We start from the raw sequence: 25772 nt of genomic DNA on the forward strand, positions 1-25772 counted from the left end.
CTCTTGCCGGCTCTGCTATAAGCTGTTCTCTTGCTGAGAGTATTTCAGCCATGAGAAACATGCATCAGCTTGGAACATGTAATAGGCCACATAATGTTTCCTAAAGTTTTGGAGGGGCTGTTTAAATGAAAGATTATACTTCTTTTTCTTCAGTGTTGGACAGGCATTGTTCTCCTATGATTAGGATTATTAAACTCTCAGAACCGGCACGTGGTTTTTAGTAATGTAAGTCTTTCAAATAACGACACTGTACATCTATATTGTTATGCTAGTATTCACAGTGGGACTGATTCTCCTACCACTGGTGCAGCTCAAAAGCTAATTCTTTCTATTTGTGCAAAATTGGCCTGTTTAAGAAGGGTCCAGTCTAATATTTTCCCGGTAGAATAACATGAATATCTTCCTTATTAATATAGCTTGTGCAGCTCTTTGTGAAGGACGTATTGTTGACTGCTGCATAGGGCTTAAAAGAGGTATCCCACTTTTGTTGAGCCTCAGCATGGCAGAAAGTCTTTGTTTCGCATGCTGAAGAGGCAAGAATAATACGAAGGCATCTCCATATAGTTCAGACATTGTGCTTGGAGAGATTAACAGAGACAGAGAGGGAGCTTGGAGAATAAGAGTAAGAGAATAAGTAAGAGAATATCAAATGGACTGCAGCCCTTCTCCCTCCCCTTCCTGCACAAAGCTCGGTTTCTAATTGAGAGGAGAGACCATTCAAATGCACAGCTGAAGAGTGAAGATACTTTAGCAACTCACTTAGTCAAGCTCGCACTCTGGATCGTTATAGATGCTCTGGTCGGGACTTGATCATGTATTCTGGTTCATTATCTACTAAGGACGGTCCGTTCCATGTGCTGTGGCTTACTGGTGCTCAAACCTAGGAGGAGTAATTCAGCTCTCCTTAATTTTCCTGAGCCTGCAACATCTGGATTTAACATTGGACCGGCTTCTGCACTCTCAGAATCATTTTTCCCTTCAAAATCCCCATGTAGATAAATAGATCATTAACCATCAATACTCTTTTTTCCCCCCTGTATGCCAACAGAGTGTACTGCCAGTTTTGCATTGGCAAATATCTCCAGGCTACAGCCCATTAACCCCTTAGCAATGAAAGCGGGTGCCCAGGCAGTTTTCTATGCATGCACGATGGCAGACTGTCCTGACCCCAATGTCAGGCAGTTAACATTTTGATTTAGAAGTCACTTGCACTGGAGAGCTCAGGTTTTTTTATTGCCAGTTTATAAAGCATAAGAAAATATGGGGTTTTTTTTAAAAGAAAGTTGGACATAGAGACGCAGGATCTGCAACTGAATGTAATTTCTATTTTTCTCTTTTTTTTTTTTTCTTTTTTTCCTTCCCTCTCTGTCTCTTCCTTTCCATCCCACTTCCCACAATTTAGGCTAGAATTACTTCTTGGCCAAAGGAAAACCCAGGCTCCTGGTTCAGTGAATTCAAGCGCGGTAAACTGGTAAGAAGCATCCCACCACTTTCAGTTTTTCTTTAACCCGTCTCATATTTTACAGAGTAAAATGGCTCGTTGGCCCAAAGAGCAGCCTTCTACATGGTATAGTCAATACAAGCGGGGTTCCTTGGTAAGTGGCTAACCTTGGCCTACCAGTCTGAGTCAGAGCACGCCCCCCACATCCGCTTTGGTTATGGCCAAACTTCTCGCACTCTGCATGACTAATAACCATCTTAGGACACGGAAAAAAAAAGACTTTAAGGTGGAATGCCGACCAAACATGAAAAGTTGGAGGTGCGTTTATATATAACCCTCGCCGGGGGAGAAAAACCTTGGTTCAAGCAAGGGCAGTAAACACCTTGCCTGGGCAGCAAGCACCTTGCCGGGCGTCAGACATGCAAGTCGTCTCCTTTGCTTTCTGCATGCGTAGCCGCCACGTGCTCTGGATACTTTGCTGGATCAGCGCCTTGCATACTGCAGCAGATTAAATTAGGCCCTGCCGAGACACAGTTGGACAGCTCCTGGGACCAAGGCTTGTTCAGAGTCAGCGTGGGTATCTGCACGCTGCGCTGTTGACTACAGTGTAGGGATGCCCTGAAAGGTCCTGCTGGTTACATTAGTACGAAGTTAAACCTGACAGCCGGGGCACTGTTCTGTATTCCAGCCTATGTGCTTATGATTAGGCTAAGAGAGATATCCTAATCTCTCTTTGATGATGAGATATATTCAAAGCTATAGGAATGCAAGAATGGGTTGGACAAAAATTTTCTAGGGGGAAATAAGACATTTTTCATCAAAAAATTCAGTGCGTTATCATCTGCATTTCAATCAACTCTAATAAAGAAAGCACCCAAGGTAGGAACAGTCGACAAGTAGGCCGCTGTGTGAGATCCTTCAGTTTTCTATTGTTTGGTACATGAATCTGTGTCTTTGATACACTCTCCTAACAGAAGTATCCGATCTCCCACGCTAGCTCCATTCACTTAGGAGAAATGGAGTCCAAAAAGGGCAACTTCATACCACACCCATGCTCTCTGACCCTGAATGGGCTGGATCTTGGCTTTAGTCATGATTAAAATTGTACAAAAAAAGAGGAGGAATATCCTGAGGTCAAACAGATACCAAAACAGAAATAGCAAATGAGGAATTTAAGGAAGAAGAATGTGAACAGTGTAAGAACAGGCATTTAAAATGCATGCCTGACGGGCGCGGAGGTTTGCTGCATGTCCTGCAAAATGGAAAGACCACATTGTACGGAAATAAAGAAGAGTGTCTCAAGGTGCATACGCCTACTTTGTGGGTTTCAATGCACGGGATGGTTAGCACGAATGGGGCCGGCAAACAATGAAGAACTCCCGGCTGAGTCTGAAGTCCGGTAGGATTAGTGAGAAGTAAATAAGGAGGTCGGTGAAAATCGGCGGGATTAAGGAAGAAAAGAATATGCAATGAGTGAGCTCTCCCATCCCACAAAAGTATGTGGAGGTCCAGCAACGCAACCAGGAGAGGAGCTGGCCCACTGTGATGTGTTTCACATCATCTTCCTGCCTGCCTCCCACCCACCCTACCAGCCTGCTCCGGCTCCACGGGCCTCCAGGAACGTCCTCTGCAGAGCTTTCCTGCAGTAAACCTCCAACTTCCACCTTAAAAGCCAAGCAGTAAATAAAGGCACCCAGTTCATTTCTCAAGCCACTTGCCCTGTCACTAAGCACCGAATGGCTTCCACAACTGTTCCTCCAAGCAGTGGGGCTGTGGCTGATTAGTTCATACAATAGGCGCTAAAAGCCAACACTTCAGCCTCTAGAGGTGATAATTCTCACAGCTTAACCACAGAGCACTCCATTAATTAATAGCAGTATCTAATATACTCAGTCCTTTCCTATTTTTTTTCCTATCTGTTGCCTATTTGGCAGTCATTTGGAGGGCTGAATGGCCAGCCCTGAATTTTAGGGCGCTATTTAAAAAAAAAAAAGAACTTCAAAGCTACTTGGAGCCTTTTATTTATTCTTTCACCCTTTCTTGTTATGTGCCTATCATGCATTTTCTTTTGAAAATAATCACCAGTGCATAGAAGATATTTTGAAATGTGGGGAGCAGGGGGGTCATAGTTTATATATGACCCATAAAAGCAGTGCATTGGTTTTAAGAGCAGAGCTTTCTATTGAGGGGGCTAGAACAGTGGTATTGGTAAGTAGTATGAAATGTTAATGCTTTTTGAATTGAAGTGGGTTGCAATCCTGACCCAGCTCAACCAAGATGAATCTCCTACCAGGGTCCAATCCTGCTTCTGTTAAAAGCAATTCCCATGGATTGGGAGCCTACCTGCCCATCTCAAACCTACTAGGCAGAATGGGCTTCATTCAAAGGCCACGAAAACATGCTTTCATGGCTCTGAATGGGACATTTCCCACATCAGTGCAGACCAAAAAAAACCCCCAAAGAACTAACATTAAGGCAAAACGTGTTGAAGAGAAAAACTGTCTTAAGTGACATTTTGACCTCACTGGCACTAACCCACTGGTCAATATTAACGACATACCGACAGATTGCAGTTAATTTCTCACCGCTTTCTGATGATGGACAGGGGTAATCTCCATCAGGAAGGATAAGCATCACAAAATCTTTTCTCCTGGGGTCAGTTCTCCAGCACATGTATGTGTGTCAGGCCCATTAGAGCTAATGAGGCTTTACACCCATTCAGCTCTATGAGCAGTCGTGGCCATATGGCATCCCTTTGGAGCTGTAATTATAGTGCAGAAGTAAGGGAAGGGTTGATTCGGCTAAACTGCACGTGCACGAGCGATCCCAGTATGGTGCAATGGGTCCCGTTGATGTTGGTTTAAGAGCAGCAGGGTCGGACCCTTGCGTTAAAATAAGGAATGAATAAAAAAATATATATAAGGAACTGCAGCTGTGTCTGCTTCAATGGGACGTTGGCCTCCGGTGCCAAACCTGGCTAAAATAGAGCTAGCAGAAGTGCAGGATACATATCAGTAGCACTGTGGGTCACTGAACACGTGCCGGACATTTGGCACTTGTGTTCCTCTTCTTCTGTGTCCTGGTGGTTCTCTCCTATTTCTTCATCTGGCATGTGCAGCTTTCTTATGTTCAGTCGTATTTAACTCTCAGGAGGACGGCGCATTGGTATCCTGACAACCGGTTGGTATATATATTTTTATTATTACCTTTGAGTCCTGATTTTATTGTCTGGTGTTGAATCTCCCCCCCAACCCATTTGCAGCTCGCACCTTGGCTTGACGTTTTATGGTGCCTCAAAGCATACAGCATCGTTTGTGCATCTAAATTTTTTCTCCAGGTTATTTCAAAAGGATTCAGCTGTCAATAGATCAGATGTATAAATGTCAGCTCTCTTAGCCTGACCATGACAGTAGATATCATCTATGTATAATTAGTTAGTTGAAAAACACATTGAACCCATGTGTATTGTGCCTTTGCTCACTTGGCATTTGATCACATACTGGACGAGGTCCCCACTGCAGCTTGAAAAGCTTTTTAGGAGTGTGATTTCTTTCAGAGCTATCAAAGGGTCCCATTTCTAGGCTGCCGTAGAGGATTTCTCAAAACTCGGCATTGCTAAATATATCCCTATATATAATGCACCAAAAGCAGAAGGGAAAAGTGTTTTTATGCCCTACTATGCAGACTGGAGCAGCAGTGTAAAAGAGATGAATGCATTGATGTATGTTTTATGGCACACAGCATGAGGATATAAAATTGCAAATATATGGTCTCCTTAACTGGGTGTGACTTCTCCTGCACACTCAGTGGCTTTGCTTGTGTGTAGGCCCCTTGGACGTCATCCGGGTCAATCTGGACCTCCCTCCTCTGTGGCCTCTCTTCTCCCTCCCCCACAAGTAACCTCTGCTTCCCCCTTCTTCCTTCTCCTCCCTGTGTCCAGTCCTAGCTCCCCTTGGGAATTGTATCTGCTCTCACATATCCGTGCTCATTCCCTGTTGTTCCCCCTTAATGCTCCACATTGTGCTGCTTTCATATGCCAGCGATTTTCATGTCCAAACACCGCTGGCAGCAAGAGCAAATGGCATTTCGTAATGATTCGGTGTGGCCAACACTCACGATTTTTGGCCTTGTTCTTAAAGTCTATGCTTCGGGAGTGTGAAAAACTTAGCTCTTTCTTTTATGTTATATATTAAATACATATAAAAGAAAGAGCTACGTTGCTTTTTTTTTTTTCTTCACATTCCCGAAGTGTAGACTTTAAGAACGATGCAAAAATCATGAGAGTTGGCAAAGTGAAAACCTTAGCTCTTTTTTTTTATGTGATATATCAATCATATATAAAAGAAAGAGCTAAGTTTTTCACCTTCCCGAAGCGTAGGCTTTAAAATCATGAGTGTTGGCAATACTGGTAATGCAGTCAGTGTGTCCACTGGTGCCGCAGTCTTATTCTCTTGGATGAAATGAGATCCAAGCTGCAGAGGGACTCTGTGGTCTTTGATTTGTGCTAGAAGCTGGTGCTGGGAACTACAGTGCAATGCTGTGTGTCCATGGAGAAAACGGTGGTAGATTTATAATAAGAAGTCTGAAAGGTAGCTCAGGAAGTCCCGTAGTCCTGCTCATGGCAGGATCGTCCCCAACTAAACTATCCAGACAAATGTTTGCCTAAAGTGCAATTAAAAACTTCCAGCCAAGGAGACTCCAGGACCTTCCTAGGGGGTCTCTTCTGGCACTGAAGCACGTTGGAGTCAGAAAGCTCGTCCGATGGTAGTAATGGATAGTTTCATAGTTATTAGGGTTGGAAGGGACCTGAGCAGATCATCAAGTCCGACCCCCTGCCATGGCAGGAAAAGGTGAAAAAGTGCTGGGGTCAAACAAAGTATACGGATGCTGGTTAATGCAGCGATGCAAGCGATCAGGTCGTCAGCTCTTCCACAAAGCCTTTTCAAAGGGTCAGTGCTGGACTGAGTATCTGAGCTCCCCAAATGTGCGTGTGTCACCTCACTGCCTAGTTTTCCCCTTCCGTATTTCCCCTTTCTCTCAGCTTTCCTATGTGGATTCGGATGGCAATCCCATCGGGGTGGTGCAGATGACCTTCCTGAGGCTCTTGAGTGCCTCGGCCCATCAGAACGTCACCTACAATTGCTACCAGTCCGTGGCATGGCACGATGCCACCACCGGCAGCTACGACAAAGCCATCCGCTTCCTGGGCTCCAACGACGAGGAGATGTCCTACGACAACAACCCATACATAAGAGCTGCCCTCGACGGCTGTGCAGTAAGTACGAGCGCTGGAGCTAGCCTTAGCAGGAGCTTAGAGATGCCAAGGGAAGGAGTCAGTCTAGGTTAGTAGCTAGAATTGGGGCTGGGAGTTCAAGCTTGGGGCTTTTCCTGGGCATGCTACTTATTCAGCATGTGACTTTTGTATAAGCAGCTTCAAAACTGCAGATGGAGAAGGCCTCTCTTTTTTGGCCCCAGTCTGCAGGAGATGGCATTGAATGATGCCGGGAATATGCAGTCCTTGATGCAAGCTGTAGCTTCTCGGCACCTCCCCACATCAGGCGTTTTCTGTTGTTCATTGTACCCCTAGAAAGAGATGCCGCTCAGATATGTGACTGCCCCAGAAAATTTCCATCGTGGCCTTTCCATGCCCCAGTTGACCTGTGCGTAAAGAGGGTAGCCCGTAGGGCCCTAATATGCCGCAACTTGGACACACTTGCCTATATACAGCCGCGCAGTATTAGGAGAGAGCTCGGAAAGGCAACGTGTTAAAGCGCGGATATTGTTTTTCCCACTACCTGCTGCTCGGGCTCAACTCCCCAGTGTGAGGGGCGGTGTTTTGACAGACACGAGTCTGCAAGACGGATGATATTTGATCAGTCTGCTGACTTAAAAGGATCGGTTACACCGCGCAGCCACTGCATGACTTCATTCTTGAAGTTGACAAAGGAGCTAAGATGCCGGTGTTTCAATTTGCTCAATACTCGTTAAGCAAATGTTGAAACTACTAACAGCCTTTCCCCTTGTGAAAGGACAAACCCACGCAAGGCCTAGGGCTCTAGTTTGGGAAGAGCGGGGCAGGTATTGAGAAGAAGGAGGTTTGACGGCGATGGTCCCAGGAGATGGCTCAAGGGTTCTGGTCTATTGTGGACTGTGCGTGCTAGTTCCCCACCTGTAAAATGGGGATAAGAGTGCTGTCCTTATCTTACGGTGATATATTAAAGAATGAAGTGAAGGCTTCCAATATTATCATAATAGAGACACTTTAAATCTCTTAGATAAATAGCTTCTCCAGGCAAAGCTCTCACTGGAATCGAGAAGTGCAAATACAGGTACCTACATCTCACATTTGTGCATGCACATATCTAGCAAGCACAACTTGGAGGCTGTGATTTTTCCAAGAATTCGGATTAAGTTTCATCACCCGCAGCCCAGCCAGGCCAGGCTCTCATCCCAGCAGCTTAATAGCAGCCAGCTTTTTTGCAAGGTGGTAACCACCCAGGATCTTCCTTCATGCTCATTTTGTTTGCTACCTGGAAGATAAGTGTGCTCTGAAAAACCAGGCTAAGGATGCTGAGCCCTTCTAAAAATTTCCAGCCGAAAGAGCTGAGAATTTGGTCTGCCGTTTGACAGTTGTGTGTGTGTGCCGAGACCCAATTTGCAAATGCTGAAAAATATGTAAATGTATTGCTCTTTTTGCAATTGGAATGATCAAAGTCCATGGGAGTGAAGGAAGTTAAAAAAAAAAAAATGGAGGTGTTTGATGGAGAAAGCCCTTCATATAATTTAAGAGATTAAAGTGATTCCATCCCAAAGCCGGCACGTTTTTACTGTAGAAGCAATGAAGGGAAATTCAATTAGAATCACTAATTCTCTTAACGCTGCTGCAGAGAGAGAGAGAGAGAGATGAAGAGTGTTCAGCCCGTTGCTGCAAACACTCAGATGCCACACGGGGAAGTTTATTTTCAAGTACTTCATATCTCTGGATAATGTGATGTGTCCTTAGAAAAATCCCCCCTCCCCTTTCCCTATTAAGTCTCAGGGATGCTGGAAGATCACACATCACAGGTTTAAGCGCTGATAGACCCAATGAAAAGCATTTCGGTCAGGAAATTATTCTGCTTGGGTGTTTTATATTCCTTACGTTTCTTTTCCCTTTATTCTTTGTAACAAAGGGTATTTGCATGAAAACAGAACTGTTTGCTCCATCCGAGTTTATTTGCCTCTGTTGTTGCTACCCACCTGAAACCGTAACCCAGCCCTGATAAAAGAGCATGGTGGGGCTAAGCAGCAGGTGCAACAAGGGGCTCAACTTGCAGCAATTATTAACACCACAGGAGTGCACTGCTTAGCATTTAAAAAGAGATCAGGGCCCTTTTGTCCTACATATTGCACAAGTACAAAGGTAGCCCCCGCTCCAAGATGCTCACAGTAAATAGAGGAATTGTCAGCAGGGAAACAGGCACTGGTAGCTTAAGTGCCTGGCTTGTAGACCAAGACAGTTGCCAACCCAGAAATAAAGCCCAGGACTTCCAGATCATTTTATGGTGGCCTCTCAAAAGATGTGCCTTCAAGGGTCAGCTCCAACGTGAAAACATGGTATGACTCTGTACCTGAAAAGGGTAAATATTCAAAAGGGAACAGGTTTGGGGCCGATCAGGTGCGTGTCTATCTTTCTACTGATTCCTTTGCAGACGATATCAGTTTTACTGCTGGCACAGCCTGACCTGCTTGCTTAATTACTTATTTTCCTCGTCATCTATGGTGCACTTAGAGCAATGATTCCTGTAAGGCAATGTTCATGTCCTGTGCTGTGCCCAAAGGTGAGCAAACCTCCTCCCAGAAAAAGATAGTCGGGTTGCTGCTGCACTGAGCTTGCAGTCCATCTGCATGATTCATTCTTGGAAGCATTACTCTTCCTCCTTATTCTCAGTCCAATCCCTCATCATGTCTGATTTAGCCAGTCCTTTGGGTATCTAAGGGTGCAGGGAGCCCTTAACATCCATTAAATGGTGCCAGGACTTGCATTCGTCGTCTGCACAGCAGTGGATTTTATCCTAAGGGTTTGATCCTGCACAGTGCTGAAGCACACCGATGCCCTTGGAAGTTCAGGACACATGAGTTTCTTGCTGAAACAGCCTGGAAAATTATTTCCAGGTTTTGAAACAGAGATTTTGCTTGAGTTAGGGATCAAGGGTTGGGTCCTACCATTTGAAAAAATAATGGCCTGCTAGCCAGTGCAGCATTGCAGCAGAGCTCCTGTGAAAGCGGATGGGGCACATGCCCTGCCACCATTCATACTGCTACAGCAAACACCAAAGGAATAATGTCTGGGCCATTATTAGGATATATTTCTTATAGCCTGTTCCTGGTTGCTGGGCTATAACCGGTCCTTCTGAGACAAGCAAATCAGAGGGTAGGGTAAAGCAAAATGCCACTCCATAAATTCACTTGTTTCTGCAGTTTTGTATGCCCTCGGGTGCACTTGTGCTCCTCTAATAATTATTTATATTTCAGAAGTAACCGGATGGCTAACAGGCACGATAAAACAACAACGATACCTGGTGAATTCCATCAAAGTATAACTGCGGTCTTTTCTGTAGCATTTGGGTAGCAGTCAAACTAATATATTCAAATTAAATTGCTCACATTTGCTTAACAACCCGTGAGCCTCCTCAGGGAGGTACAACAACGATACTGCAGCCACAACAGTTTTACTAGTCTCCCTTCCCTGCTCCTGTGTGTGCTGAACACTCGGAAAGCAGCAAGCCCGTAGTTTTTGCACTCAATTGCAAAAAAAAACCTGGTCAGACCACGCAGATTCCTTGTATCCACTTGAGAGCTGTCTTAGCTGTATTCAAATCCTTCCTCTGTCCAGTAGTGTCTCCCCCATTCTTGTTCAGTGGTGAGGAGGTATCCCACACACTTGTATGCATCAGGGACTGTATAATACTTATTTTCCAGGCAGGGGTGACTTGATTCTTGACTTTCAAATCTAGTGAATAGCCAGAGACTTTGTCCTTCTATCTCATTTAACATCCATTAAAACAACCAAAAAACATTATCTATAGTGCAACTGCGAGGAACCTGCCAGGACACCCCAAAATGGAGATACCCATCATTGGAAATCTTGGTGCTGCCTCTTCCTTTGCATTCATGACCACCGTATCATTTTTCACCTCCTGCATCTATGTAGGCTTCACCCAGAGCCCAGTTTCCCTAGTTTAAACCACTCCATCTTCTGTCTGTCTTTACTTCCCACTTTCATCTTGACACTCTTCCAGTGTTGCACTCCCTGGCCTGGGAGTGTAGAGATCATGCATGGGGACCTCTTGCATGGTTGCATGGAGCCCTAAGTCCAGGTAAGCCAGGCCAGGCCACCCTACTTGTGGACAGTCCAGGACAAACGTACCCTTGATATCACCTCTGGTATATGTAACTATTCCCAGTAAAAGGACAAACTAACCCATTGTATTAATGTACCGGACTCTGGGCTGAATCCATCTCTGCTGTAAGAGGGAGCAGTTGCAGCCACTCAGCAAAACTGTGCGTATTTACGTCGAGGTTGGATTTGGCCCAATTGTCTCCACTTTCTGATGAGACCGTAAAATGACTGTTTATCATAGCCTGAGGTTACCATGGGGCTCATTCACACGCTTGGGTCCGTTTCGGATTAAAGGTGATATCTCACCTTTCCCCCCCTTCTCCCCTCTCCCCACTTCTTCCTCCGTAGGCAAAGAAAGGCTATCAAAAGACGATCCTAGAGATCAACACGCCCAAAGTCGAGCAAGTGCCTATCGTTGACATCATGTTCAATGACTTCGGAGAAGCATCACAGAAATTTGGCTTTGAGGTGGGACCTGCGTGCTTCATGGGCTAAGAGCCAACCGGAAACTAGTCTCCAAATGAGCAACCTCGTAACCTCATTGCGCCATTAAGAAAAAAAAAAAACAAAAAACAACAAAAAAAGAAAAAAAAGAGAGAGAATTGTGTTGTCGTCACATGCACGTTCTGAAACTGGACAGCGATGGGTTCAATTTTTTTTTTTTTTGGTTTTGTTTCTTGTTCTGCTTGAGTTCAACTGTGCCACCGCATCACACCTACCGAATCCAAAACCGGGCGAGCGAGCGAGCGAGCGAGAGAAGCATTCCGGCAACAGACTCAGAATCACACGACCTAAACGCACCACATGTGACAAAGCAATATTCCCCCCCTCCCTTCCCCCGAACAGGTCAAGGCTACGATACATTATTCTCTCCACTTCTTTTTCATGGCCACCAATGGACTCAACTTCTGTTTCGATGCATGGGAATTCAAAACGATCAAAGACTCTCTTACCATGAGTTTTTATATCAAGCACTTGTTTATGGATTTTTTTTTATTTTTTTTTTTTGCTTAAAGAAAATACGGAAAACTTGAAACTCTGTCTTCAACTTGACCTTGAAATATTGCAGATTCTAGGCCTGATCCCAACTCCATTGAATACTTTTGTATTGACTTCAGTGGCCGATGGGGCAAGCCCGTAAATCAGGCTTAAATGGCTGTTTCCAGCATTTTAAAAATCTATTTCAATACCTTAAAAAATGACCCCGATGAATTGGATAGCAAAATATCACTACGGGCATCTCTTTCCCAAGTATTAAAGGTGCTTATATTTTTGTATGTTTGTAAGTAAATATTTGTATTGTATATTATTTTAAAGTGTTAAATATTTCTGGCTTCAAAACATGCATGTGACCCTGTCTGTAATAAGTCATACCCTTCTCATCGCACACAAACAAGAAAGATAGAAATGGAGGCCATTAAGCTAACTTCCGTTGTTTCTGTGCACACTCCCAGTCTTGCCAACATGGATGCACAGGCTTCACTTTGGCTCATGTCAGCGGTCAACAGGGGTCATTGTGATTTTCAAGGTAAGCCTGTGCATATGTATTTGCAGGATTGGGGTCCACGTTAGTGGCAAAAGTCTGCCAAAATTAAGAAAAGAAAAGAAATAGCAAGATCATTTTAAGCCACTCACATCTTTGGGAGAATTTTTGCTGCAAAAATAGAATACGCCACTCTGGACACCATGATTTATAAAATTGGTGATTAAAAAAAAAATATATATAACCAACACAAAAACCCCCCCAGAACCAAGTTTGGTTCTTTTGCCTAGTTCTACACTTGCTTACCTGAACACACAGGTCTAAATTAATTTTTTCCCTTTCTTTTTTTTTTTTTTTTAAATTCCATTCCCGGGGTAGATTGCACATGGCAGGGAAATCCATTTTCTTCCTCTTTAAAAATAATTTTTGTGTTTTTTTGTTTTTTTGTTTTTTTTTTAAAAAAGGTGCTTTGTATTATTTTTTACATTCCTCTTCATGGTGCTATCTGTTTAAGAACATTAATACAACACTGGTGACCCCCTGCCATCGACCAATCTCCCAGCAACCTTCACTTTAGCTGCTTTCAACACAGACTGCACACTTTCGCTACAGTCTTTGATATAAGTGCATGCCACCCTCATACTCATTATGTAGAGCTGCTTCTTTTCTTTGAATTGTATTATGGGAGCTTATATGGCCCATGTAGAAAGTATTAAGTGTGCTTACTTTCTTTCTTTCTTTTTTTTTTTTTGAATATTCATACATTTTATATGGTGGTAATTATGCCAGATTGTACTCAGTTGCTGAATGTTTGTGGTGCTAATTTATGTATTTGTTCAATGTACTGAAGTGAAGATGAAACTGCCCAATTGTCTTTCTGTGCTGCCTCAGCTGTAAGTGCCTTCAAACAGCTCAGAGAGCGAGAGAAGAGAATGTGCAATTTTCTTTGTCTTCCCATGATGGTTGCCAGGAAGGCTTTCCACGTAGCATTAAGCAATATCAGATTGCAACCTGCTGACATACGTTTCCCCAGCCGTTCCTTCCTTCGGGAGCTCTCGGCTGGAACGCAACGTGGCGGGTTTCGATTTGGCCCGGAGCGCTGCAGCATGCTTGAACCGAGGGGGGTCCAGCATCGCAAAGGAAATGACATCACATTTACTGTGAATCGAAACCTATATATGATGTCCTTTCCCCTTCCCTCCCAAGCAAAGACTAGCAATGTTTGATCCGAGGGAGGTTAGCTAAGTTTTCAGAGACCTTCAGTTATTTGCAGCGCTCGGGTCATAAAGCAAGAAGCTGTTCCACTGCAAAACCGTTGCAGTGCTTTTTCCTTCTGCGAGAGCCAGTTTTACATCTATCTTTGTTTTTTCCTGCTAGGAAAAAAGGTGCTACAATAAAACATCACAGACCAAAACAGCAGAGCAGTGAAAAGAAATACATATCACAAGTCAGCTTCTAGTTCACCTTGACAATAGCCTTGTACCAGGAGCAGTGGGAAACGCAAAATTTTTGCACATTCATCTCTGCAGTAGAAAAGCCATATATCAATACACACCCACCCACGTGTGATTATGTCTAGGTCATGTGATTCTGTTATGATGATTTTTCATCAAGGGAGCTTTTTTATTTTTCCTTTTATTTCTTGGCTTTTTTTTTTTTTAAATAAAACACCTTTTCTATCGAATCCTACAGTGTTTGTAATTGTACTGAAGTTCCAAACTGTTCCATTTTTTTTTCCCCAGACCACTTAGCTACGGTATATTGCAATAAAATTACTTCTTGTATTTGCAGACGTTCTTTTTGTGTAATTTTATTTCCTACCCCCCCTCCCTTAATATATATATGACTTGAACAAATGTTGATAAGAAAAATGAAACCTATGGAAAAAAAAAAAGATTTTAGTACATAAGGCCCTTTTTAAAATATACTGTCAAATGACATATTGTACATTTCTTCAAAGTCCAATAAACATGTCATAAAATTTAAGTGTAATGCCCATAAGAGGTATTTTTAAATATTTTAAACCTGTGTAATAAAGGAATAAATGTAATAGATTTTTTTCAATAAATCAAGTTTACTGTTTCCACCTAAACCAACGTGATGTGAATGTCTTCTTGGAGTATATTGCAGCCTGACTTTCCCACAAACCCCTCTGCTCAACGAAGTGTGAAGAGTTCATCAGAGGAGTGGAAAAAGCCTTCCAAATAATATATGCTGTAAAATAAAAACAAGCACATCAGAGAGATCATTTGCAATTCCAGACGTGGGATCCCTTTGGCTGAGAAATGGAAACTGGCCCGACAGCATGAGAAGGCGCCAACGGGGATGTTTCGGATGGTAGGACTTCACTACCGTGACGCTGTGGCTCGTTGACTATTATATTTATTCATTTATAGCAAACCAAGAGTGAGTGAGGTGCTTTGCAAAGAGCATGGGAGGGCATGGCTGCACCTGTTTAAGAGGGCACAAAGGGCTAGTTTTGCAAAGGGTCAAGACATAGCTGGGTGCCCTGTGCGATGAAGAGCCCAACTTCTGTTGCGAGTCGAACGCATTTGGAAACGCACACCTACCTCTGCAGGTGCTTAAATAATTTTTGTGAATCAAGTTCCTCTTGTGAGTTGGGGGAGCTCAGAGGGCACCTTTGAGGTCTGGGACAGAAGTTTCATAAACCGATTTCACCTAAATCACTTAAGTCTGATACTAAATTCAACCAGATTTATCTTAAAGCTGTTTCAGCCATTTTGAAACTGGTTTATGTGCACTGAATGTCTGTTCTGTTACAGGTTTAAACCAGTTTCTGATCACTTCAACTGGTTTATGTATAACTTCTGTCCCTAGCCTGATTGTCCAGGAGAGCAAGACTGGTCTGGTGCTGTAGATCTCATCCCTCTCTTACAGTTGTATTTCTTGAAAATAAAACCACCCAACCCTATTGCTGCTACATTTCTTAGGATGGCTTTTCTCAGTATAGGGTCTCAAAGATTCACCGACAGAAGTATGAAGAATGGAGCAAGGTTTTTCAAAAGGTTCCCGTGACTTAGAAGCACAATTTGCGCTTCTATTGAGCTGCACTTGAAAGTCCCTGCTGGAGAGGTCTGTCCCCTTCTTCTTGGACATCCAGGAGGGTTACTTGTGCAGCTGGGACATGAACCTAAGTCCCCCCAAGGCCCATTGAAGTCAGCGGGGTTTGAGGCTGTGCAGTACGTTGGACGAATACTCAGCACCATTGCAGGATCAAGCCCCCAGACTTGCAAGACGAAGCATTGACTTCTTCAAAGGAATCTACCTACTGGAACAGAAGCTTCCTTGTTGGCCCCAAAAGACTCCAGCTGAGTATTAAATGCTTGCCCCCAACCTCAAACCACCCCATAGTCATTATTGCTGCGATATAAGGGAAGCAACATGGGCTGAAGGACTGGCATTCAGGGGACCCAGCTCCAATTCCCAGCTCCTCTACTCTCCCTGTGCAGCTTTTCAGCAGGTCCTTCTCTGCCAAGGTTTCCCCCTACCCCGTCCCCCTCTGTAAAATGCACATAGAAAACTGTCCCTGCTCCTAGTCTTTATTTATCTTGTCTACTCAGTTTGCAAGTTCTTTGACACATGAGCTTCCCTTAATATGCTTAGGAGCACTACTTAACGTAATAGGGCTTCGATACAGATAGGACTCTATAGACATCACTGGACTATAGCTAATGAATAATAAATGATGGTATTCATCTGATTAAGTCCTTCAGTAGCCAAACCCATTTTTTACCTCTTTTGTTATCTAATAGATATGTTAGTATTTGAGCGGAGGCCAAAAGTCATAGCAATAATGGCATCCGAAGAGTGTTAAACTTGCTATGAAACAAGACGCTCTACAGCCTTCATTGTAATGAATGTTCTTGTGAAGAGGATCGTTTAAAAAAGGAAGTGGATGGAAGATTTCTCCAGTCTTGAAGACTTCCCAAAACTGCACAGCAGATCACCAGGGATTCCGGTTTATCAAAAACCAAAAAAAAAAACATGGATTTTAGGGTGGTGGGGGGGAGGTTGTGTCCAAATATTTGGGATTTTTTTTTTTAATCAGAGAAAACCAGGATCCCTGCAGATCGCACCCATTTCTCAGTCTCTTCAGGTTACTGCATGTTTCCTCAATTTGTCAGGGGGTGGCATTTGCTGCATCACCAGTTTGCATTTAGCTCCGAGGATGCCTACAAAAGATCACAACTGGTATGAAAACAGTCTTCATGGCTTATACATTATCTCAATTGTGGCCACAGTGACTACCCCTGAGATTTGCCTTGTTTTGCTTCCAAACTGCTTCTGGAAGGCTTTGGTTGACTACAGTTGCCATCCTCAAGGCTTAAATGCAAAGATCCTATGGCCTGTAAACATCTCCTTAGTTGTCATACAAGGCTTTTAGGCCAACACGATTATGCATATGGCTATAGACCACTCGACTGCGGCACCATGCCTTCCATCCATTCATATTCCCAATGGCCTTACCTAGTTTTGGGTGGGCCACAAATAGAAAGGGAAGTCAGACTGGAGTATCCAGTGTTTTGCAATTCATTTTAGCATGTCTCAGGACTGCTGTAGGACATTTGAGAGATTATGGGGTACAAGTCTTAACCTGGGAAGTGTAGAGGTACCAGATAAAGAGCACAAACTGTTGGAAAAAAATTAATTTCAACCAGTAAGGAAAATTCACTCCAAGTTCCCTTGATGCCCTATCCAAAGCAATTTGCTGAAGCAGTAGAACTGAGCTAGTTCTAGCAAATGCCTTTGCAAATACCTGCGGGTCTAACACTGGACTGAGAAAGAAGGATCTTTGATCTTCAGTTGAGGAGGAAGTCTCTGATCCTGTTAGTTAAGATCTAATAGAAGAGTTGAGTGTGTCAGGGAGCCTACATCGCATGGCAAAGAGATGGGATAGTTATCATTACTTTTCTTAGAATAAGTCCAGAATTGGGGTCTATAGTTTAAAATGATAACAATAATAATAACAACAACAATAATAAGCTGTAGCAGGATGGTACTTGATCTCATTTAGTCACATGCTCAGGAAAATCGATTGCAGGCTTTGTATTGAAAAAAAAAAAAGATTAATAGCAGCATTCATTTGCCCTGCTTGTCCAAATTTCAGACAGGAAAGGGGCAGAGGGCGGGACCTGAAGGATCAGTGTTGGCAATGAATTGAACTGATTTATGTTAAATTGGTTTATTCAACTTCTGTCCTAGATCCCCTCCAAATTCAAGTTAACTCACAGTCCCCCAACATCCCAGGATGCTTTGTACCTCCTTCACAACCCCTTACCCCCCGCCCTTTGCAGGGTGGACACGCTAGCCGTGGCCCAAGCTGTCTGCTCCAGCCAAGCAGGGAGGCATGTCCTAGCACCCCTCAGCTAATGGCCTGGGCCACTGCAGGCGTGTGGCTGCCTTTCCAGAATCAAGAGTGAATGTCTGTTCGCTTGCTTGTCGGTTCAATCTACGCAGCTTTGACTTACCTGCAAATTGAGCAGGCTCAATTGAGCCTCGGGCTTTTGGACTGTCAGTACTTAGCTAAAGAGCTAAGACTGGGGCTGCATTGCCTTAGATGCACTACAAATGCACATAGCAAGAAGTTGAGCTTGTCAAGTATGTGGAGAAGAAAGGGGAAGGATGGAGGAGGAAACTGAGGCATGCAGAGCTGAAGTGACTGAGCTGAGGTCATGCAGCAAAGTCAAGGAACACAACCCAGAACTCTTAGCCCTAATTTTGGGCTTTAGCTACAAGACCTTCCTCCTTCCCTGTATGGTTCCTTCCTCACCAATGAAATGCAGCCACTTCTGATGAGGAACTGCACCCCCTTCAGCTGTTCCAACAGTGTTACATGACAGCAGTGTAACAAGAGGTCTCTTAGGGTCCCATGGAGGGTATTTCATAGCCATTACTTGCTGCCTCCCCACACTGGTGAGTCTAAGGAGAGGCCCAGCCAAGACACACAGGGGCATCATGGCAAGGTCGGTGTTAAATCCCAACAGGGGTTTTCAGAATCAGAACAGCAATCACTCCCAGCTGGGAATTAATTGAGTGAAGTGGAGCCTATATAGCTTCCACATAGCCTTAGGAAGAGACTGGGCTTGATTTAGGAGGGCAGAAAGATCCTGCTTTGTAAGAGGCAGGACAATAAGCTCTGGAGGACAGAAAAAAAAATCTTTTTTATATATAGTCTTTTCTTCCCATTGGTTATTCTGAGTTGATGAATAGGCAGGGATTTAAGTAGGCAGCTGGCTAGACTCTTCATATATGCTCCTGATATTAGTAGTATTCTCTTGCTAGGTAGCTAAACCTTTGGGAGGGTGGATTGTATTTGCAAAGTGTAGGTTTTTCTAAAGGATTTCTGTCAGCTGTACTGCCACAAGTACTTACAGAGATTTGAGGTAGGCGCAGAAATGAAACCTAATGCAGCTGGCTGGAAGTATGGGGGAACTGGGACAGACAGGACAGAATTAACTGGATTTAATACAAATGAATGCAGACAAGAAAAGGTGCCGAGAAGGGCCACTGAGTTCATGAGAGGCCTGGAAAAGCTATCTAACAAGAGAAGCCTTGTTGGGGAAAGGCTAAGAGGGGCCAAAGGAAGAAAAAGAACTGAATGTGCTAAATGATAAGATTTGGTGCAAGAAGAAAGGGGTAGATAAACTAGTCAGGAATATATTTTGGCTGGGATTAGAGAGGCTGCAAGGCATCAGAGCAGTGAGGTTTGGACACAGCTGCTAAGAGCAATAGGGGCCAGCAAGCTGTGGGGTTCGAAGCTGAAGTTTGAGCATATGAAGAGGAGGCGGCATGGCTGCTGTAGCAGAGGAAGAGCTTAGATGCTCCAGGGAGTTATTTCCTCTCCTGTGAACCCAGCCAGGACCCTCGTTCCTACCCCCAAATTAAACAGGCTCAAAATTCATGTCCCACGTTGCAAAAATGATACCAGTGCAAAAAACCCTAAGAGACTTAAGAAAATATTCAATGCCTTTAGGTTTGTGAGTCTGTCAGGACTTATATTTTTCAAGCTAGAACTTTGTTTTTTTGGCAGGGTTTTGGGGTTGTTGTTTTTTTTTGGGGGGGGGGGGAAGGGGTTGGTTTTGTTGTTTTAAATCCTGTGCCTCCATGAACTCTTGCTTTAAAGCAATACCAGGCAGGTGGGGACTGCGTAAAACTGATTTTCCCCTCCTTTTCATGAGCTATCTGCTCTGGGTCACACCTGAAGCTCCTTAGTAACCCATTCCTAAAGCAGCTCCAAAGCAGGCATCAAGCCAGGCAGTCCCACCCCCACATGAGAGCTCAATCCCACCCCCACAGGAGAGCTGGATCTCTTGTGTGAAGGGGCAGCTTGCTTCCAGGTGGACAGCTAAAGGCATAAATCATGAAGATAGGGTTGCTTGAAAGGGAAGGTAAACTGGCTCACTGCATTCAAACAGCATAGAGGTGGAGCATCTGCTCGCAGCAGTCTGATTAGGGGGGTGAGCTGTAGCAAGCCAAATCCAAGCCCTCTGCAGCCCTGAGCTTGGGAGAGAGCCAGCAGAAAGAGGCTGACGTCCCTGCCTTTGCAAAGGAGCTCCCTGCAGACCACTTCAGCCAGGACCATATCTATCTCTGTGACCCCACGCAGCCATTGCTCCAGTCTACCAGCATTGCTAAGGGCACAAAATCCAATGTAGGAACAGCCCTGAGCAATGCACGGGCATCATGCAAGAAACACCTGCCAGCTACCAAGTGGCTGTAGCTTCTATTTAGAAGTACATCGGGCCAGACTGCAGGCTCAGTGGAGCCAGGTATAAACCAGGTTTCACTCAGGCCAGGGATGAGGGAGGAGAATGAAGCCTGCAGACTGCAGTGACAGCAGGCAGGTGGTTTATTTTCGCCTTCATAAGGTTAATGTGTTCAGAGGGAGGGGGGGGTTACTGTATTTAGGGGGGAAAGTCTCCTTTATAAATGGCCATGATTTTAAATTTTTCTCTCTTTTTTTACTTTCCTGCAAAATATTGAATGCCGATGAGCAAGGCATCCTTTATTATTTGTATTCCAGGAGCTCCTGGTTCACTCAATGAGAAGTTTCATAAACCGGTTTGACCCAAATCAGCTACATTTTAATACTACAGTCAACCAGGTTTTATCTTAGAGCAGTTTCAGCCATTTTGAAACTGGTTTATGTGCACTGCACTTCTATTCTGTTACAGGTTTAAAACCAGTTTCTGATCACTTGAGCTGGTTTATGTGTATTTTCTGTCACTAGCCATAATGCGGGCAGCCCCTGCCAGAGAGTTTGCCATCTAGGTGTCGGACACGGGGAGCATACTGGTGGGGGGTGCCCTGTTGTAAGGGATGTTGACCTTAACTTGGGGTTAGTGGTCCCTAGAAATGAAGAATCAATTCTCCTCCTCTCTTATTCCCAGGCTCTGGGGCCAGGTTGTTTTTGGGCTTGAAACTATATGACTGTAGCTCCCACTTCCCTCGCAGTAATGTCAGGACTAGATCTGGCTCCACTGATTGTAGCAGATGCAATCCTCCCCAACCGGGTGAACCCCCACAGCTCAAATTCACAGCCTGAGGCAGGCCCAGATTTAAGGTTCAAAGCCTATATTTTTGGATGACCGTGTCCTGACTCGCAGGAACCTAATATGAAATGGCCTGATCCATTCTGCTATTTAAAGGAAATGATGTGTGAAAAAGGTTGTTTGTGCCATACTATTTAAGAGCTGTAGTATGTCATGAGAGTAGCCAGGGCAGTAAAGGAGAAGAAACGAAGAGCAATGTCAAATAAATTAGATTATTTCCAAATTCTTTTACATCTCATTCATTGTAAGGCTCCTATTGTTAACGCTAGGAGGAAGATTATACCTAATCCACTTTTCCCTAATCCACTTTTGCTGGTTGTTCCCGCACTCCCCATTCCCCCCCCCCCTTTTTTTTTCTCTGCTATATGTGTCAGGGTGTTTTCAAGCCTCCGCCGAGGCATTGTGTGTTGGCTACAGCTGAGGCTGGGGACTTCAATTGGGGTGCACCGATTCTCCTGCTAGGAGCAAAGCCCGAGGTCCCTGGTTCTTGTCCCTCCACTCGGGGTCGGACCAATGCCATATCTGGGGTGAGGAAGGCAGTCTACCCTGTGGTCAGATTGGTATGCACTGTGGGGGGGCAGTTTGCCATCCTCTATAACAGGGCTATGGCCCTCTAGCCAGGAGGCTTGACAACATTTTAATAGAAGTAGGACGTCGGCTGCTGTGGTTCCCCTGCTTTTACCTGTGGCAGGTTCAGGTGTTAGGTCTGTGTTGTGTCAGGGTTGAGGGCAGCCTTGCACAGAGTTTGAATTTCATCAATTTTGGGCGGGGGGGGGGGTTGGAAGGGACCTATTAGATCATCGAGTCCAAAATGATGGTTGTATGGGATGGTTTGGATAGGAACGATTCTCCCCCAGGCAAGGGGTTGGACTCGATGGCCCCATGGGAACAAGGAGAACAGGGTTCAGTTTTTAGCTGTGGCACTAATTCCTTTTCTGACCCTGGGCAAATCACTTGGTGGCTCTGTGCCTCAGTTTCCCACCTGTAAAATGGGGATTCTGTTTCCCTCTCTTTTTCAGGAGGATCCTGAGGTCACAGAGGAACCTGGATAAAAGAAGAGGTCTTTGGCTTGTTTTTTTTCTATGAAGTGAAATCCTGATACCATAGAGCCAAACACACAGTGACTTCAACAGCATGAGGATCCCACACCTGGTTCTTAACCTCACGACGTTCCTGCTCCTCGCTGGGGTCAGCAGTCACTCGCTGTCCTTGTCTCCTTTGGAGCTTGGCAGGGGATTCTGCTTGGATGAAGCAGGCGGGGAAGAGATGCCAAGCGAGGACGGCTGGGACTTCTGTGAAATAACCATCGGGCCCGTTTACAAGACAGACGAGCGCACACAAATGGCAGGAAAGATGATTGGATGTGGGATGTGTAGGAGTCCATCTGTCCAAGCCAAATGCCGGCACTGCCGCACGGGAACAATTCAGCCCTGGAGTTTCCCATTTCTCAGTGTGGCTCCCTTTATTTCTTTCCCTGCACTGGACCAGCGCAGGCAGCTGGGTTGTTGTCAAAACCTGTACTAAAGTGGTTAAGATGTCATCCATGGCCTGGCCATATGGCGAAGCATGTCAGGAAAGGGGGGGGGGGGGAAATCAAATCAAATCAAATCACAGCTTCAGCATGTACCGCTGACAGTCCAATATGTGCAGTGTGTGGGCAATGTGATGATCCCACCCTGTTTTCTTCCTGCAAGACGAGACGGCTTTGGTTGAAATGAACCAACCGCTATTATTAACTCTCTAACTTTGTGGTGTGCCTTTATTGGCAGCCGGCCAGTAGGTAAAAATAAAATTCAATTAAAAAAAAATAATAATAAAGGAGTGTTTTGTCTGTGGTCGAACGGAGCTGGTGAGTCCGGACGCCTGGTTCTTTTCCAGAGTTGCAGCTTCGGACACGTCATCCCTTAAACTCAATGTCAAACCGGGGTCTGTAATAACCACTGGACTTCATTAAAGATCCTAATGGCTTTTGAGGAAAGACAGCATAGAAATGACAAATAATGTTAATAGACTGTAACTAGGAGGGAACAGAACCGTATATTAATGCCAATTGAAAGCCCAGTATCATATTTATTGTGGCTTTCAAAAGTATTTTTAATCCTATAGCCTGCAGAGAAGAGCAGAGGAAAGGGAGAATAATTAGCTAGCTGTCTTCATTGCTAACAGACTTGTCTTTCCTCCCACACTGGTCCTTGGATTCTGGTTCTATTTTAATTAAATTGCAAATCAGATCAATTGATACTACCAAAAAAAATAATAATTCTCCATGAGTTGCTGTGGAAGAGGAAGTGAGATAATTTCCAGGCACCAGCAGGACTAAGCTGCCAAACCTCAAAAAAACCTCCCAGAAATACAGTGCATGCAAAACCTACACCTATTTTTTTTTTTAACGTGTGGCATAGTGACTGCACCCTGTGAAAATCCATGGATGCATCCTTTCTACTGCTGACTCTCCCTTGCACGGCTGCCATCTCCTGATTATTATTTAAACCAAAACCCACCATGAGAACAAAGATGTCCACCTAAATAGAGCAGATCATGACGAACTCAACAAGAGTTTTCATACGCCTTTCCTTTTTCTCCCAACCATTTCTCCATCAGTGGTTGATAGCCACAGACTGTAAGTCCCAAATAACACTTCACAGACTGTTTAACATTTCCGGTATCTAAAAGATCTCAAATCACTTCTGTATTAGGATTATTCAACAATTGCATATATGCAAATTAGAAGGTGCCAGTAAATGGCAGGCAAGAATAGGTTGCGCCATTGCTGCAGGCTCAAGAAAAATTGCTGTGCACACCGAACGGATGTGCTGTGCACTGCTCTTAATAGCTTCTCCTATTGAGTGCATATCAATAATGCCAGTGAGATGCAGAAGTGAAGGGAAATGGCCAGGTGTTTAACCAGTATTGCACTCCACAGCCATGGTAGAAGGACCCCACGTTCAGGATACCGCCGATGCCCTAATGTTGTCAGCGCTGAGCAGCCAGGCACCAATTGCCGTTATGTGTTTGCACAAAAGCTCCACGTGTGCAAAGCTACACGTTGCTCTGCTTCGAGAGAGGAGGGTTGAGTTGGTCCTGCCTGGATTGCTCCACGCTGCCCAGTGTGTCTGGGAAGGAATGACTGATTGAGCTGCTTTGCAGCCTCATTGCTCAGAGAGTCCCTGTGCTTTCAGGAGCTCCATGTGGAAAATAATAATATTACACATGCATATATGCTACCACGGAAATGGCATGTTAAACGGCAACGCAGAGCTTGTTAAACAGCAAGAGTAGGCTTTCTCCGGGGTTCCTTTGAGTTATCTGGGGAGAGACAAGTCCGTGCTTCAAAAGTTTGCCAGGATTGAGGAGAGAGCTGGTTTGGAGACCATTTTTCCAGGGGATGCAAAAAGCATCTGGGGGGTCTATCAACAGCTCCCTCTGAGCAACCTTCAGGCAAAGGAAAAGCATTCATTTTTCTATGAAATCTATATCTGTCTCCTGCACGAGCGCAGGGAAACTGAAGCCATTACGTTGGCAGAAGTGACCATTACGGGAATATGATGTGGGGCAGCGGGGAGTCGCATCAGGTTGATTCTCGTGTCACTTTGTATTATGAACTGCTGTGTTGCGCTGCCAAGAACGCGCCTGTCACGTTTCTTACTTCACTCTCAGTTAATGCAAGAGCCATCACGTGGGGAAAGCAAGCCAGCTACCGGGGAAAGGCACGGGCCCCTTGGACCTTTGTTTTTGCACGTGAGATCTCTGTAGCTCTTGTAACTAGCTGCAGTCGTAGCAATGAGTTGTGTGGTTATTACTGGTGAAAAACATGATAAATAAAAGCCATGAGAACTGCCCTGGTTTGAATTTGCAAACACAACATTTTTGCAAAAATCATGTTGGTCTAATAAAAGAGATCCTCTCTACTACGAGTCCTGATTGCCTTTTCCTCTCGACCAGCGGTTCTGAACCTTTTTCAGTCGACGTACCCCTTGGTCTCAGAGTGAGACTTAACGTACCCCCTTTCAATGGGAAATTCATTGTTTTAGGCCCTTCAATCTCTGTTAGACAATATCTCATGTACCTCCTGGGGGTACGTGTACCCCCAGTTCAGAACCGCTGCTCTAGAGCAATACGGCTACAGCCTGGATACCTGGTTTGAGTTTATCCATCATGTCACCCCGTCGCTTCCAAGACTGTCCTATGTGGAGGGATTTCTCCCAGTAACACCACTGTGGACCGTGTTATCATCACAGGCGTAGCACCTACTTATATACAGCAAGAGAAGTGGCCTAGAAATCGCCAAGCACTGCGTCTGGTTGATGAAACCTGGTTCAACTCTGCCTTGTGGGCTGCTCCATTTATCTCCCTTAGGTTTGCTATTCTGCTCTGCTGAGCACCTCCTAAGGCAGCGGGTGAGACATAATGCATTATCATATAATTATCCATAAATCATCATGTCATTGCACCAGGGCCTATTTTTTCCCACGATGAAAATGAATTGGCCACTCAGATTGTCAAAATTACTTTGAAATGCTCAAGATCTGTCAATAGCTCTTTAACTAGGGGCTCTTTCTTCCCGATATACAATGGTACACGAAATCACAGAGCTTTGACAAGGCACCCGATTTAATCCAAGGTCTGAATTCAACTGGGAGGTTCTGCTGACATTACAGACTACAAATGTGCAGCCTGAGTATTTGATGAATGGCAGAGAAACACAAGGCTTGAATAACCACGTCAGTCTTTAATCCCTAATGGCAAGCATCAGGACTTGGAATAAATCTTTACCGTTTCTACCTGCCCATGCTTTCCATCTGTCTCGTTCAGAATCACAAGTTGGCATACAAGCTACCTAGAAACAACCAGCGTGCATAGCTTGCACCGCTGCCAACTGCATATCAAGTCCCA

The 25772-nt window shown here is 44.5% G+C and overlaps 1 protein-coding gene across 2 annotated transcripts in view; it reads left to right on the forward strand.

Annotated features, from left to right (window-relative positions):
• Window positions 1-14096, forward strand: part of COL5A1 (collagen type V alpha 1 chain) — a 230191-nt gene extending 216095 nt beyond the window's left edge. Inside the window, exons 64-66 of one of the 2 annotated variants that reach the window (XM_014603741.3) lie at window positions 1527-1595; window positions 6483-6716; window positions 11172-14096. In XM_014603741.3, coding sequence (XP_014459227.1) covers window positions 1527-1595; window positions 6483-6716; window positions 11172-11318 — 450 coding nt within the window. In that variant the 3' untranslated portion in view covers window positions 11319-14096. Of the gene's footprint in view, window positions 1-1402; window positions 1472-1526; window positions 1596-6482; window positions 6717-11171 lie in introns of both variants that reach the window. The other variant, XM_014603740.3, reaches the window with a different exon arrangement.
• Window positions 14097-25772: the final 11676 nt, after the last annotated feature.

This window comes from Alligator mississippiensis, chromosome 12 (genome assembly GCF_030867095.1).
Source record: "Alligator mississippiensis isolate rAllMis1 chromosome 12, rAllMis1, whole genome shotgun sequence".
Classification (NCBI taxonomy): Eukaryota; Metazoa; Chordata; order Crocodylia; family Alligatoridae; genus Alligator; species Alligator mississippiensis.